Here is a 14,835-nt window from a genome sequence, read left to right as displayed (position 1 = left end):
AAGATGAACGAGGGGATTGCGTTGAATGGTATAGTATAGAGTGAGCAGGTGTGTGAAAAATGTGCCGTTTTCGGCTCGTATTTCTCGACAAAGTCTTTGAGGCTGATGCTATTTACAGTATCAACAATTTACCGTGGAATCCATAACAGAAGGTAAGGTACCCGGAGCGGGCACGTTTTAGGGGTTCTGGTTAAGCTTGCCGAAACACCTGCAACCAGGAGAGGGAACAGCGAGGCAAGGAAGCCCAGGCACAGGTCCACAGGGGCTCTCTCTCCCATCTGATATCAATGGCAACGAACGAACTGAACGTATCAATCCGTTGCAGCGGTACGCCAACGGATCCCAGCCCAGCCTCGATGCGAAAATGCGCCTCGGGCTCACAACTAACGAACTGTGTCTGGCGATGTGCGTTCCCATGCGGCAAGTCTTGAACGAACATCATATTACTCTTGGCCTCCTCTTGTGTTTCCTTCGCCCAAATCGAATGCCTGGGATGATTTCTCCTCCAAAGCTGTGCGCCGTGAAATTGCTGCCAGACGTTGTGAGGCTCCAAGTGTCAGAAAGAGGGTCTAGACCCGGCAAGGCCCTTTTTCAGAGGCCGCCAGGGACTACTAGTGTTCTACGTACTATGGTAGGGGACAGGTCCAAAACTCACGTTGGAACTGAACTCTGACCGCCCAAGCAGAGCGCCCCTCACCGCCAGGTTGGCGGGCCGCGGCCACTTTCGTCGTCATTGAAAACCCCACTCAGCTGCCCAACAGCTGGCGATAGATACACCGAAGCTGAGTTCCGAGGAGGCAGAGTTCAAGGCTCCCTCGGGGGGGCCTACACACCCATTCACAGCTCCTTCCCAGGTGTCCTCCAATGGAAGGACATCATCACGGAAACATAGACTATGCAATATATCGCGTACAGGAAGCCTTGCTGGCGACAGCCTGGTATCGACAACGAGTATTAAATATTCATAGAGCTAATCTATCCAAATCATTATTCATATAGCAGTCATAGAGGTACCTAACGCCTCTGGGGCCTTTAGGGGGCACAATATCCGCCATCAACCAAAAGGTCTGCGCCAGTCGTATAAGAGGACGCATCCGACGCAAAATACAGATATGCGCCCTTCAACTCGTTGACCTCCCCTTCGCGGCTGTTTTTAACAAGAAAAAAAAAAGATGTCAGCATGATCTTTAACTCCTGCGATACGAAAAGGAAGTATTCCAAACTCACCCCATAGGAATCTTGTCCTTCCAAGCATTCTTAACCTCGGGCGAGCAGAACTCCGAGATATCGGTCCTGATATACCCCGGCGAGATGGTGTTCGCTCTCGCAAAGCCCACCCACTCCACAGCCAGCGACCTGCACAGATGGATGACAGCCGCCTTGGAAGCGTTGTACGCCGCCTGCAGCTGCGGGATGTTGGCAATGTGGCCACTCATGCTTGCTGTCGCGATGAAGCTGCCGTACGTGAACCCTTCGAGCTTCTTGCCGTCCATCGTGGTCCCCTCCTGCTTCTGCCTCCGCCAGTGACGCCCGGCCACCTGGGCGCACCAGAACGTGCCGTCGACGTTGGTGGCCATGACCCGCTTATACGACTCGGGAGGGCCGTCGAGCGCGGCTCCGTCCGTCCAGGGGATTCCCGAATTGGCGACGAAAATGTCGAGACGGCCGTTGAACTCCTTGACGATCTCGGTGACTGCGGACTCGACGGCTTCGAGAGAAGTCACGTTGACTTGGTATGCCTTGCCTGTACACAAGCCCGATCTGGTTAGGCAACTAGACTGGAGTAGGTCTCGACACAGCAGCAGCAGTAGTAGCTAATGGGAAGGGATGGGGGATACGTACACTTCACGCCGTACCTCTTCTCAATCTCTGCGGCCGCATCAAGTGCCTTCTTGTTGCTGTTGTACCAGATAGCCACGTTGGCGCCGGCTTCCGCAAACGCCTCCGCAACTCCGTAGCCGATACCAGCTGCGGCTCCGGTGACAATGGCAGTCTTGCCCTTCAACGAGAAGAGAGACATGACACTGTTTGTTTGGGGAGCCACAGTGATGTCGTGAGCGAACCTTCCGTCCTTCATCTCGGCTGCCATGGTTGAGTTTGTGTTATAATCTGTTAATGTGAGCGCTTCAAGAAGTCGGCTTGATGGTACCGAGCCTGCGGTCAGGGCCAGACAAGACAGCTAAGAATGGCTCAAGTCGAAGTCACTACAACAACAACAACAAAAGCAACAGGAGGGAAGGCGCAAAGTAGCGTGCCATCACCGAGGGGGTCGTCCTCCATTATAAACAGATCCCCCACTCTTCCGGTCTTCCCCCAAGCTGCAAGCATGGAGATAGAGAGATCCACCAGGACTACACCAGCAAAGTCTGGCTGAACGAAGCGAACTCTCCCATCGGACCATACAGAAGATGTTCGGTTATTACGGGGAACCTTCCTAGCATGTATGTTTGGTAAATGTATAACCGGTTCGCTGTTATCCACCGGGTGCCAATATCGGCGCCGGCTTCACACGAGTTTCAGTGGGGGGAGCTGGGGAGCTTGGAGCAACAAGTGAGGGGCCCCGTGGGTGAGCCGGTGAAAGAGACCCTCGCGTAGCTGCACCCCATGCAGGATGATGACAATGGTGGAGCTGCTGAGTTGTGGTGCCCCGTGGTCGCTGTCCGGTCGTTGCACGTTTATCTGATGATCAGGGGTTTTCGGTTCATATCCGGGTGAAGTTCACCGAGACGGTGGTGATAAGTTCTCGTTGGTGGTAGGTTTATGCACCTCTACGGTGGAGACGCGGGATAACAAGTAGCGAGTTAGGCTTGATAATCAGAAAGGAAAGACACGCAGCTTTTGTTGCTGTTGTTGTTGTTGTTGTTGTTGTTGTTCCATGGGGGAAGCTTTTCTTCCCTTTTGGCGGGGCGGAGATGAAGGTTGTGTGGGGGTAAAGCCGGGGAAGTACGAATTCTAAACCACATCCTACCTTCAACACTGTTTCATTCCCGTCTTGTTTTTTTTTTTTTTTTTTTTTTTTGTTGTTGTTGTTGTTTTTGATCTTAACATGTAAGCGATAGTTCGTTCTCCGCTGGTCTCTTTCTGACTTTATGAAGATTATTCATTGCCACCCTTCTGGGTCATCCTCGTGGCTGTTCACAACTAGAAGGACGGATAGGAAGCGTCTTGGTCAGATTTAAGTATGCGTTTGTCCAACAATTTATCCGTTATCCAAGATCCATGCAGAAGACGTGAAGAGACACCACGGTCGTTCCTGAGAATATTCACCATCCTCCGGATAATCAGTCCTTAACCAGTAACCCTCGGAAGAACCTCGCTCCTTGGGTAATTCGTGTTCCTCCACCGAGAGATGAAGTCATCGCGGTTGACTGTTGAACAAACGCTGTTAATTACAATGCCACAAAGAAAAGGGGGCTTACTTCAAACTCCAACGGAAGGGGAAGAAAAGAAAAACACTTACTATACCCTCCACAAATCCTCCTAATACCCGAGAACGCGCTCCGTCCATGAAGAACCCTCCAGTTATCGAAGACTATATCACCTTTGTCAGCCACCACATCATCATCACTCTTAACCAAATTCCAAAGGAAGACTTACTCAACGGCTTCCCGGGCTCCAACTGCACCCACAACTCGCTACTCTTCCTCCTCAAAATCCCATCCCACTTCCTCGCCGCCTCATACCACTCCGACGGGCTGTACTTCCCCCCAAACGGCACCACACCCCTATCATCATTATTCCACCTAACCCTGTGCAGTTCCCCGGTATCCTCATTCAGTTCCAGCACCGGATAAAGCTTGTCAGGCGCAATCGTGATCCCTTCGTTTCCACTCGCATGCCACGGCAGTCTCACGCTGCTCAAGATCTCATAAGCCCGGGGGTCTTCCTCCTTCAGAATCCTCGCCGCGTTGAACCCATCGACCAACAACGACTTTCCCCCTTCTGCCGCCTCCCCTGCTGCTGAGCTTGCAGCTTCTTTTTCTTCAGAAGGAGGAGGAGCGGCCTTGTGCTCTAACAAGTGAAAAGCCTGCAACCCCGCGGGGTCCGTGAAATACGTCGTATCCGTATGCGCCGGCAGCGCCAGGTTCGTGTACGCCGTGTCGGCCATCGCGAGGTCGGGCGTGAAATCGTAAAAGCCGCCGTAATGGGTCACTCGGATAAAGGCGATTCTCTCCAGAAGCTGGCGGGTCACGTCCGGGTCGTCATGGGGTGTGTCTTTGACAAAACAGAAACCGAATTCTTTGATCATGGCGGTTAGGTCGGCGACGCCCTGGTCTGATGCCATCACTCGTGGGAAGGAGATGGTTGGAGGGCGGGAGCCGGCTTCGGAGCCCCAGAGGGAGATTTGGTCGTTTTCGTGCCCGCGCGCGTTGGAGGTGAGGTAGAAAGAGAGGAAGGGCCAGGGGTAGGTGGATGTGTGGTTGTCGGACCCTGTCGTATAGGGGGGGAGGGGAGGTGTTAGTTGGCTGGCTGGGACTGGGAGGTACTATAGGTAAGGTGAGGTTTGTTTTGGGACGGGGTGATGCGCACATTGGACAGTGACGTTCTCCTTGTTGGCTTCAACCTTTGTTGGGTGGATGTCGGAGGGGATCTGAACATCGGTTAGACGTGGTGAAACCGACTGAAGAGAGGAACATTGAGTGAGTCAGGCGGCGAGCTACTTACGGCAAAAGTGTTGAAGTTTCTCTGGAGAGTATCTTGGTTCACGCATTTCGTACACCGGCAGTTGTCACTGTCGTCCAGTTGTCAACCGATGAGAATCCACATAGTGCTAACGGTTGAGTTGAGTCAACATTCAGCAACGAAGGCTTACCGTAGCCAGAAGTTGGGTCTGCAGAGTCGAAGTCAGTAAATAGCTTCCATGAAGGTTTGCTTTTCTGGCAGTGAAGAAAAATCAAACCTACAAAACAGTCCGCTTTCCACCCGTAACAGCCTGTGGAGGGCTCAACTCAAGTCCCTCAGCTGTTATCTCCGCCTTTGGCTCATACAACCGTCGGAAAGAGGATGAAAAGGTTCTTCTCGAGTTCTGGGCAGGTGATGAGGACTTTGCAACAGTGACGGCAGCACAGATATGGGTCCTCGAAAGAGGTTGTCTAAACAAGGAACGAGCGGCGAAGTCAGTCGAATGTTACCATTGATTTTGTCGTAGGGGTTCACACCTGCTGACAACAGCTCTAGAGCGGAGGATTGTCCCTACCACTTTCCCTCTCATCTTTGGTTTCTGTTCTTTTGAAGTGACTTTAGGGAGTTGATGTCCTGGACAATGGCGGAGAGGATATGTAGTAAGGAAGCGGTAATTCTCTTTGAGCCTTTGCGTATGTAGGAGTTATGTACGTCTAAAAGCAGGGACAATGAAAACATGCAAAAGTACCCAAGAGATGGGAAATCAACAAAATGCCACACCTTGAGGATGAAAGAAAATTGAGAAAAAGTTGCAAGGACAAGTTGCCGATGAGTACTGGACATATATGTCGCATCATGATCACCACACTATCGTCTTATACCAAGAAACGAAACGAAGTAACTTTGTATCTTGGTTTCACGATGGGGCCCCTTGCTCCGAGATGGAGCGGGACGTTTCCGTCTGACTTCACGTTGAGAATCCACTACGCTTTGCCTCGGTTGGCATTGGGTTGGCTCCGCTAGAGCGCTAAACCGAATCGGGAATTATAAGTCAGGGACGTCGAAGCCGAACCCGAGAGCTTTTGAGGTTGAGACTGACATTCCTATCGACAATGTTACAAGCTTGAGTTCGATTTTACTGTAGTTGTACTTTCTACCTAGATCCCATGACCTTTCAGATGAAAATAGCAGGTGTCTACTGCGCCCCAATACGTATGTCCCATATTCTCCCAGCCATTCCTTTTCCTTCCCGGCCTCATTATCGTCCTGTCAAGTCCCAATGTACTTTATCATATCAGTACACAAAAAACCGACAAATCCCTACCATTTGAGTCGTTACTCTTCTTCAGCTCCTTCACCTCTCACATCCTCTGTACCCAACAGCTTATCTTCTCCAAGCGAAAAACCGCTCCCACCACGACCCAGCTGCGATGGCAGGCTTGACATCTTCAATGACGACCGGTGGAGACAAGATTACGGTGTTCCAGACCTCCTCACCATCAATAAACAGGCGGTACTTTAAGTCGCTCTGTTCACCTCCCTCGAGGTTCTCGATGGTGATAGCGCCGAACTTGGAGTTGCCCTTGTTGATGTACCTGAAAGATTTGCATTAGCAACGTTGTCCAACCTCGAACGATGGGAATTCGGTGAGCATAACTTACTTGATCTCAACATCCTCAGTATCTCTTTGCCTATACGTGCCAATAGGCGAGTAGAATTGGCTCAATGGGCTAGCAGAGAACTCAAACACCGTAGCGCTTTCAGGCCATGTGCTGTTCATCGGCGGCGGGAACTTGGTGGCCGCAAACTCGTGTCTATCACCAGACAGAACAACCACACCAACACCCCTGCTCGCAGTATCCCACATGACCTCCAAAATCCGTTTCCTCTCGGTCAAGAAGCCGCCCCAAGTATCCTGCGTGTTGACGCCCCAGTTCTTGGTGAAGGGAACCGATGAAGCAACAATCTTCCACTTGACGCCCTTCGGCTCGGGGCGCCTGAGCCATGCAATGAAATCTTCGAGTTGTTCGGCGCCTAGCATAGTCTTGGAATCGTCGGTAAAGGCAACCTTGTTGTTCGAGCGGTAGGTGCGAGTGTCAAGCAGGAAGAAGCTGGCAGGACCCTGGGTAAACTCAAAGTAAGTGGCTCCGCTGCGAGCGCTGAGGGCACCAGCCTTCTTGGCTAGCGGAGGGTTGGCAGCTGCGTGGTAGTGGTTGTAAGGGTCGATGGCGTTCTGGTATACGCCGGTGGTGTTGGCAGACCAGTCGTTCTGAATCTCGTGATCGTCGAGCACGTGTATCCAGCTAAGGTTCTGGCCGACAGCTGGCCAATCTGGAGAAGCGTAGACCTGACGATACTTCTTGCGGTATTCCTCGGTGCTCTTGGCCCAATAGCGCGGAACATCGATGTAGATGAAGTCTCCAAGGAAAAGCATGAACTGCGCACCCAAGCTGGGGAGGACCTTGGCCAAGTGTCGCATACCGGGAATAGCCAATGGGTGATCCGCCGGATTGTAGGGCAAGCGGCTCACGATGCAGGAGGTCGAGAGGAAAGTGAGAGGGCCCTCGCCAACCTTGGGCGGAGTGGTGAACTCTCCGGTGTGATTGTTCGAGGTCTTCCATTCGTAAGTTCGCCGTCCCGAGTTGCGGAGGGGGATCGTAACAACAGCAGTGTAATCGGTCTCGTTTCCGGTCCATCTGACACCGCCAACTGATTGCCACAGAGGGTTGTCAAAAGGAGGCTGGGGGTCCTTGAGATGAATCTGTATGTTGATGGGCATCTTGGTCTGATCCGGCTCACGGATCAAGAGCTTAGCTTCGTGTTCGCCGACATAGCCAACCCGGGCAAAGGAGAGGTCCTCGGCACCATAATAACGCTCGCGGAACAATCGATCAGCGACGAAGCCAACCAACGCAGCGTTGATCAAGAAGGTCAATGCGGACAAGGCCAGGCTCCGCGGGTTGGGTGCACCGCTGAGGAGAGTCCGCAAAGCGTGCATGGGTCGCTTTTCGATCGAGATGGTCTCTTGAATATCTACCTGTTCGGCGACCACCTTTTCGTTGCCGCTAGGAGTAGGCTCTCCAGGGCTGTCGTCCGCCTCGGCATTGTCGTCTCTGATGGTTGTCTCGGTAACAACCACATCAACTTCATCAACCAAGTTGTACTTGGGCTCCTTGCGGTAGCCAGACACGAAAGTAGGCAGATAGATGGCGAAGAGTGTGAAGATGAGCGCAGGACCAAACTTGATGTGCTCGTTAGCTTGAGGTTGACCGAGGACACCCAGAAGCTACTTACCGGAAGCATTGCCCATCGTAGGAAGAAGTAACTGAGGGCCCTTATCCCGATGGACGATATGGCCGCTGCTCGCGTTTGTGATATCGCCATTTTGGCTGTCCCCTCCCTTACGAGGTAGCCAAGATGATTCTGAAGTTGAGGTTGTGTAGCAAAGAGGGACAAGTCTTGGGCCTGTTTGGAACAGGAAGATGGTAGCCAGACTTTATGTCATGGATAGGGCTGAACGAAAGTTGATGGATGAAGAAGTTATGGAACCTATCATTCGGCGGTGGAGAAGCACTAGGAACCTAATCTGCTGATGCCCAAATAATCCAGAACGACGTGGATAGTTGTCATACGCGTAGAGTTTGCAACAAGATTTGGAGAAGGCAAGAAAACAGTGCAAAACACGCGGAGTCTGGATTGTATGACGCCCGGACAAACGATAAGAATCGAGACATGGTCATGTAAACTGTTAGTAATGACTTGCAAACAACGGCGAAAACATAACAGCAGAATTGTGATTGACCCTTTCCTCTCCATTCCATTGCCAATCGCATATTGATGTCACTCCCCTGCTCGGAAACCGCCCGGCGACCCCAGTCGAGGGTCCAGCTTCGAAACTGCTGGCTTGGCACACCATCTCCCACACAACCAAGGGACTCCCTGAGGTCCAGTGTTCCCCTCTCCTTCGCGGGCACATGCAGCCCAGCCCACTGAAGCTTCCATTTCAGGGGGCGGGGAAATGTCTCGGCTCAAAAAGTCTGGGACACAAACAAGAAGTGGAAGCTGACAGGAACTGATTCGAGCCGTCAACTGCCCTGCAGCCACCTACACCTGGCCTATTGGATGTCAGCAATAAAGGCGGTCAGGAAACTGAGAATGATCCGCCCCCCCAAAAAAAGTTTCAAATGTTGGTTGTAGCCCGCCCAAGTTCCGGCCAGTCCCCCAGGAGTGCCAAGACCCGCCCCGTGCTCCCAGTGGACAACTTGAAGTGGAATACCTACCTAGCCCACTACACCTAGTGCTTCTGGCCGTCGAGTTGCCCTGTGCTCAGCTTCCCTTCGCGACTTGGCACCCGTGAACTCCAAGTTGTCCTGAAGACGAACTAAGCGACGGGAAGACGGGATCTGCAAAGTCAACATCGAACACCCCTAGGAACTGCAGGCAATTCCTCCTTACCACAACACACAGCACATCATGAAGCTGTCGACAATAACCTGTGCCCTGTTGGGCTTGGCCAGCGAGGTCGCCGCCACGGCCCTGACTTACAAGCTCGTCGCCAACGAGAAGGCCTGCTTCTTCGCCACGACCAAGAAGGCCAACGAGAAGATTGCCTTTTACTTTGCCGTACGCCTGCCTCAGATTCGCGACATTCCATCAAATATGCACGCGACTGTCATGCGCCGGGACCGATGTGCTAACCTTGGCTGCGCAGGTACAATCAGGAGGCTCGTTCGATATCGACTATGAAGTGACCGGCCCCGATGGCAATGTTATCATGGATGGGCAGAAGGAACGTCAGGGCGACTTTGTTTTCACCGGCAAGCAGATTGGTGACTACAAGTTCTGCTTCAACAACGAGATGAGCACCTTCGCTGAGAAGTTCGTCGACTTCGAGCTCGCGGTCAGTACACCAGGCGCCCCCTTTTACTCCACCACCTACCACTTATACTGACTGTGAGGATATAGGTCGAAGATGAGGCCCGCGTTACCATCCCTTCGAAGCAGGGTAGCTCCCCCGAACAGACCTCGGCTCTCGAGGAGTCTCTCTTCAAGATCTCGATGCAGCTTTCTACCGTCACCCGCAACCAAAAGTACTTCCGCACGCGCGAGAACCGCAACTTCAGCACAGTCAGGAGCACCGAGAAGCGAATTGTCAACTTCAGTTTGATTCAGATCTTGCTGGTCATTGCGATGGGTGCTCTACAGGTCTTTATTGTCAGATTCTTCTTCCAGGTAAGCTTCGCCATTTGTCCAACTTTCCAGGCTGGCGTCAGGATGCTAATAGGATGGACGACACAGGGCGCGCGGAAGGGTTATGTATGAATGTGTACTACTTTTATACTCCCGAGTAGTGAGATTGATTTGGTCTTGGCCGGGCGTAAGGCACAAAAACAGCACAGGTCTTGCTTGCATGGGGTGTATATCATATAATGATGGCTTACGAGTTGGCGACGGAGGGTCATATTAACAACATGCCCCTGTGTCTTGGTTTTCGATCTACATGTATGACTGATGGATTTTTTGGCGGCCAGTTATCACTAAAATATAATAGAAGTGCAAGAGTGCAATGACAATGGCACTGTTGATATTCTCAGCAGGTCAAGTGTACAACCTTGAGCGTACAGACCTGAGCTATTGCGACCTAGAAGTCGTCTTATGCAGGGCATGATTACGGGAAACTTGGATCTGAACTTCATATCCAACATGACACCACCAGCGGTATACGAAGGAAAAGAGAGCCAGCTTTTGGTGTTTTGATGTCCCCTGAAAGCAGCAGCAACCTGGAAGTTACCTACATTCCTGCACATGTACACAGTACAAGTCACTGATAAGAAGACCGATAAGGTTGCCCCTGTCTTGTCCACTGTGCCGTAGGTATGCCAGCGCCGCGGCTGCAGTGCTGGCTACAGGTACCTACGTATCTCCACTGGCTCTCTTCTGGCGCCACACTAGACCTTGAAGCGTCGCGCTTGAGCCACCTGCCATTGCCCGGAACTTCTTTTCATTGCAGGCAGTGATGTCGAAGTAAACGTCAACTGCCAAACCCCGTCGCAACCGATTTTGCGACAATCAAGCATCACTTCAATAACCACTCATTGATCAACAATTATGGCTTCGATAGCAGCAGGCCTGTCTCAGGCTCTTCCGAAGCCAAAGTACAGCGGCGAATACGAAGAATCAAAGTCACAGCAACGCGGTCCCAGAATTGTCGGCGCCGGCCAAATTGACGAAACTCAAGTTGTGCTGAGGGTCAGTAACCGCACCCTCCACTATCCGCTTGCTTGCTTGCTTTCGAAAACCGGCTAATGCTAACATTCCGCTCTCCCAGAGAACCGGACCACCACCGTATGGAAATCGACAAGGTTGGCGACCGCGTGCACCAGAGGATTTCGGCGATGGCGGTGCCTTTCCAGAGATTCCCGTTGCTCAGTATCCCTGGGGCAAGGACGCCTCGAACAAGTCGAACGCGTTAGTTGTTCAGGTTGATGGAGAGGGCAAGATCGACTACACAGCGATTGCACGACAAGGTCACAGCAGCGACCGGGTCATTCACGCGTCATTCAAGGATCTGATTCCATTGCGACAGAGGGCCGAAGCGGGCGATCTTGACTTGTCACGACCGAGCAAAGAGGAGGTGGAAGCAACGGCGGAGAGGACCAAGAATGCACTGGCTGCGCTGGTCAGCGGCGCCGTGGCGTCCCAGAAGCCCAAAAACATCAACATCAATACGAAGCGAGAGCCGACGTTTGTGCGCTACACGCCATCAGCGCAGATGGGAGACAACTCCAAGAAGCAAGACCGTATCATGAAGATTGTGGAGCGACAGAGAGGTATGGCATCTAAGACTTGCGCATTAGCTGTGGGCGGTAAACTAACAGTTGGCAGATCCCATGGAGCCACCCAAGTTCAAGCACAAGAAGATTCCCAGAGGACCCCCAACTCCTCCCCCTCCAGTTATGCACTCGCCTCCGAGGAAGTTGACGGCCGAGGATCAAGAAGCATGGAGAATCCGTAAGTCATCTATCTGTCTCACAAGGAGAGTGGTCTACTAACAAGCGATAGCACCTCCTATTTCCAACTGGAAGAACCCCAAGGGTTTCACTGTCCCGCTCGACAAGAGATTGGCCGCCGACGGCCGCGGTCTGCAAGACGTGCAAATCAACGACAAGTTCGCCCAGTTCTCCGAAGCCCTCTTCATGGCCGATAGACACGCCAGAGAGGAAGTCCGACAGAGAGCCATGATGCAGCAGAGGCTGGCTGAGAAGGAGAAGGCACAAAAGGAGGAACATCTTCGCCAACTTGCGCAGCAAGCCAGGGCGGAGCGCGCGGCCGGTGGACGGAGCAGGAGGTCACGATCCCGCTCTTACAGTGGTTCCGAATCTCGCTCCGAGAGCGATGACGACTCTGAGCGGGAGAGAAGGGAGGCGCGCAAGGAGAAACTTCGCGAGGAGGAGCGCAAACTCAGACAGTCGCGCATGGGTGCGGAGAGGAGAGCCCAGGTCATGGCCCGCGAGATGGACAGAGATATCTCGGAGAAGATCGCCCTCGGTCTCGCCAAGCCCACGCAGTCCAAGGAGGGCATGTATGACTCCCGCTTGTTCAACCAGTCTAGCGGTTTCGACAGCGGCTTCAACGAGGACAACCCGTACGACAAGCCTTTGTTTGCCGCCCAGGAAGCTATCAGCAGCATTTACAGGCCCCGTGCCAACGCGGAGGATTTCGACGACGAGGCGGCGGGCGAGAGCGAGATGGCGAGGATTTCGAAGTCGAACAGGTTCGGCGAGGCTCTGGGTCGTGGCACGTTCAAGGGTACGGCTGAGGCGGAGGCGCGGGAAGGACCGGTGCAGTTCGAGAAGGATACAGGAGCGGATCCCTTCAACGTGGACAAATTTCTCAATGAAGTGGAGAAGGATGGTGCTTCCTCGTCGAACAAACGCGGCTATGGGTTGAATGATGGAGAGAGGGACTCGAAACGAACGAGGATCGATGACGATGAGGACTAAGTCAGTGGCTCTAGGGTACTGAGAAGAGCCCATCGTGTTCTGTGATGTTCAATATTGGCTCGGGCTTTGTCGTACTGCATGTTAAGGAGTTTTGTTCACATGGGCGATTCAGACATAATGCAAGCGAAATAGGATAAAGAAAGTAGTACTTTGCCTGACCCCCGATCTAAGCCGAGATGATACATGTTTGAACTTGCTCTTTTACAGATTCCCGTCTTCACATGAAAAGTTTCCAATGCCATAACATGCTCAGCAACAAACAAAGAATGGAGATCTCTTCATCTACCCGTCCCCGAAACCGAGTCCCCGAAATGCTAGGGGAGCGTGGATCTATCCTCGTCCAATGCCTATATGTTATCGTAATTGTACACGAAGAAAAAAAAGCATCTATGCCACCCCGTTTTAACGCCGTTTCCCATATCCCAAGTCTTATGTCCATGTATACACACGCACGCACGCACGCCCAGTCTGCCTGTTACCTGCTTTTCCAGGCCTCATCGCCAAAGACCTATCCGGCCATTCCCCTGGCTTCTTCGACACCAAACCCAGTAGTAGTACATCAAGCCAAACCAGACCGGACCGAACCAGATCAGACCGAAACGTTCGTCACGAACAGAATCTAATCATCCTCCTTTTCTTCCATCTCTTCCACCTCTTCTCCTACTGTTCTCGCCCCTCCTTCCTTAGTCCTCCTCACTAGGCATCCTCATCCAAGCATCGATAGCCGCACTAAACGCCGCAAATCCCGCACACCCCACCGCCGCCGCTTGGGGACCTCCATTCTTCGCCAGAATCGCGCCCGTCAGACATCCAGCAGCAACACCATTACCAAGATCATTCTTGGCCCTCAATCCTTCAATACCGCACTCGATACCCGAAAACAGGGCACCGACCTTGGCGAAGTTCTTGGCTGTGCTGTACGATCGCTGGCCCATGTCCTTGAAGCCGTGTTTGAGCTGCTCCTTGAGCGGCATGGACGAAAGGTCGACGGGCTTGTAGCCCGGGATTCCAGCGGCCGCTGGGTTGGCGCCGGGGCCGGTGCCGGGGGTGGTGGGGGAGTGGTAGGGGGTGTCATATGCCATCTGTTGGTAGTTAGTTAGTTGGTGGGGTGAGAGAGGGAAAGAGAAGGGGAAAGGAAGAAAGAAAACGTACCGAAGCCATAAACATTCCAAAAACACCACCTAGCGCGAAACCGGCGCCTCCGCTCATGACGGTCTTTGCGAAGCATGATTCCATGGCTTTTTGCATCTGTTACATTTTCGTCATCTCGTTAGCATCATCTCTTTTTCGCAATCTCTCTTTCGATCCTCTCTCCCAACTATCCAAGTAGTCTCCCTATCAACATCACCCGCCCGCCTGCCCGCCCGCCCGTCCGCCTGCGCGCGCCTTTTGGCTAGGACTAATCTATGCGATCGATAGCCAAACACACAGACAAGACCATGGACATAATGTAATAGCTCTTGGACCTAGATAGCTCCAGCTTGACAAGCCTTGACTACCATAGCCACCGCCACCACCACCACCACCATCACTACCTCCTCCTCCTCCTTTTCCTCCTCCTGCACCACAGCAATAAAATAAGAGTCCAGGTAGGGTGACTACTAACCATCTTAATGTTCGGATCATTAGGATCGTACCCTCCAGGCGCAGCACCAGCACCAGCACCACCGGGCGCAGCACCGCCAGGCATACCAGGGAAGTTCATCTTGTCTGGCTATTTGTTTTCTTTTGTTTTCTCGGTTTTTCTCGGTTTTAGGTTATAGGTTCGCGCAGGCTTGTCCGGCAAGCAAGTAGGCTAATCTGTTCTCGTCTTGTCCTTTTCTTTGATTCCTCGCGAACGTCGTTTATCCGCTCAAGCGTTCGTTTGTTCGTCCGTCCGTTCGTTCGTGGGTTCGTGGAATCAAGGCTCGCGACAATGCGATCGAGTCGGGTTCGGGTTCGGCGGTAGAGGGTAGGTAGGACAGATTATGTACTTGGCCCACTTCTTCGTTGTGTGGTCGGTGATAAGGTACTGGTGACTACTGGACCGCGGTGGTGGCAACGACGTGATGGAAAGCCGACTTGGGATATGTTGCAAGGGGCGCAATCGCAATACAAGAGTCGAGAACACAGGACAGTACAATGGATGTCGGCTCAGTGGGACGTGAACTCTCGCTCTCGCTCGTCGCTCAGTTTGCACTGCAAGAAACTGTGGATGGTGATGGACGGT

At 52.7% G+C, this 14,835-nt stretch overlaps 6 protein-coding genes across 6 annotated transcripts; 2 read left to right on the top strand and 4 right to left on the bottom strand.

The window, feature by feature from the left end:
- Positions 1 to 1,015: 1,015 nt before the first annotated feature.
- On the bottom strand, positions 1,016 to 2,423 carry B0T23DRAFT_15171 (sorbitol utilization protein SOU2). The gene is made up of 3 exons (XM_062832546.1): positions 1,843 to 2,423; positions 1,228 to 1,744; positions 1,016 to 1,147 (listed from the first exon to the last, which is right to left on the bottom strand). Exons 1-3 carry the CDS (start codon positions 2,087 to 2,089, stop codon positions 1,033 to 1,035), a joined length of 879 nt encoding a protein of 292 aa, XP_062696966.1. The 5' UTR covers positions 2,090 to 2,423; the 3' UTR covers positions 1,016 to 1,032.
- Positions 2,424 to 3,021: 598 nt separating this feature from the next.
- On the bottom strand, positions 3,022 to 5,303 carry B0T23DRAFT_15121 (Trimethyllysine dioxygenase). Its single transcript, XM_062832541.1, has 8 exons — positions 5,160 to 5,303; positions 4,905 to 5,093; positions 4,814 to 4,831; positions 4,666 to 4,732; positions 4,531 to 4,591; positions 3,598 to 4,476; positions 3,461 to 3,532; positions 3,022 to 3,368 (listed from the first exon to the last, which is right to left on the bottom strand). The coding sequence occupies exons 1-8, from the start codon at positions 5,210 to 5,212 to the stop codon at positions 3,289 to 3,291; spliced, it is 1,419 nt and encodes a 472-aa protein (XP_062696965.1). The 5' UTR covers positions 5,213 to 5,303; the 3' UTR covers positions 3,022 to 3,288.
- Positions 5,304 to 5,826: 523 nt separating this feature from the next.
- Positions 5,827 to 8,101, bottom strand: B0T23DRAFT_15130 (PhoD-like phosphatase-domain-containing protein). The gene is made up of 3 exons (XM_062832542.1): positions 7,918 to 8,101; positions 6,285 to 7,864; positions 5,827 to 6,218 (listed from the first exon to the last, which is right to left on the bottom strand). Exons 1-3 carry the CDS (start codon positions 8,005 to 8,007, stop codon positions 6,008 to 6,010), a joined length of 1,881 nt encoding a protein of 626 aa, XP_062696964.1. The 5' UTR covers positions 8,008 to 8,101; the 3' UTR covers positions 5,827 to 6,007.
- A 995-nt stretch (positions 8,102 to 9,096) lies between these two features.
- Positions 9,097 to 9,945, top strand: B0T23DRAFT_391945 (emp24/gp25L/p24 family/GOLD-domain-containing protein; the record flags this gene model as incomplete). The annotated part of the gene is made up of 4 exons (XM_062837978.1): positions 9,097 to 9,246; positions 9,335 to 9,523; positions 9,589 to 9,855; positions 9,886 to 9,945. The coding sequence occupies 4 exons, from the start codon at positions 9,097 to 9,099 to the stop codon at positions 9,943 to 9,945; spliced, it is 666 nt and encodes a 221-aa protein (XP_062696963.1).
- Positions 9,946 to 10,641: 696 nt separating this feature from the next.
- Positions 10,642 to 12,818, top strand: B0T23DRAFT_369703 (putative puff-specific nuclear protein Bx42). The gene is made up of 4 exons (XM_062836534.1): positions 10,642 to 10,872; positions 10,952 to 11,453; positions 11,509 to 11,634; positions 11,686 to 12,818. The coding sequence occupies exons 1-4, from the start codon at positions 10,732 to 10,734 to the stop codon at positions 12,624 to 12,626; spliced, it is 1,710 nt and encodes a 569-aa protein (XP_062696962.1). The 5' UTR covers positions 10,642 to 10,731; the 3' UTR covers positions 12,627 to 12,818.
- A 461-nt stretch (positions 12,819 to 13,279) lies between these two features.
- B0T23DRAFT_15058 (mitochondrial import inner membrane translocase subunit tim-22) lies at positions 13,280 to 14,512 on the bottom strand. The gene is made up of 3 exons (XM_062832528.1): positions 14,233 to 14,512; positions 13,779 to 13,874; positions 13,280 to 13,708 (listed from the first exon to the last, which is right to left on the bottom strand). Exons 1-3 carry the CDS (start codon positions 14,329 to 14,331, stop codon positions 13,310 to 13,312), a joined length of 594 nt encoding a protein of 197 aa, XP_062696961.1. The 5' UTR covers positions 14,332 to 14,512; the 3' UTR covers positions 13,280 to 13,309.
- Positions 14,513 to 14,835: the final 323 nt, after the last annotated feature.

This window comes from Neurospora hispaniola (assembly GCF_033458365.1).
Source record: "Neurospora hispaniola strain FGSC 10403 chromosome Unknown B0T23scaffold_1, whole genome shotgun sequence".
In the NCBI taxonomy this organism is placed as follows: domain Eukaryota; kingdom Fungi; phylum Ascomycota; class Sordariomycetes; order Sordariales; family Sordariaceae; genus Neurospora; species Neurospora hispaniola.
Note: the sequence above shows the minus strand (reverse complement) of the source record. Positions and strands in the feature narration are given on the sequence as shown.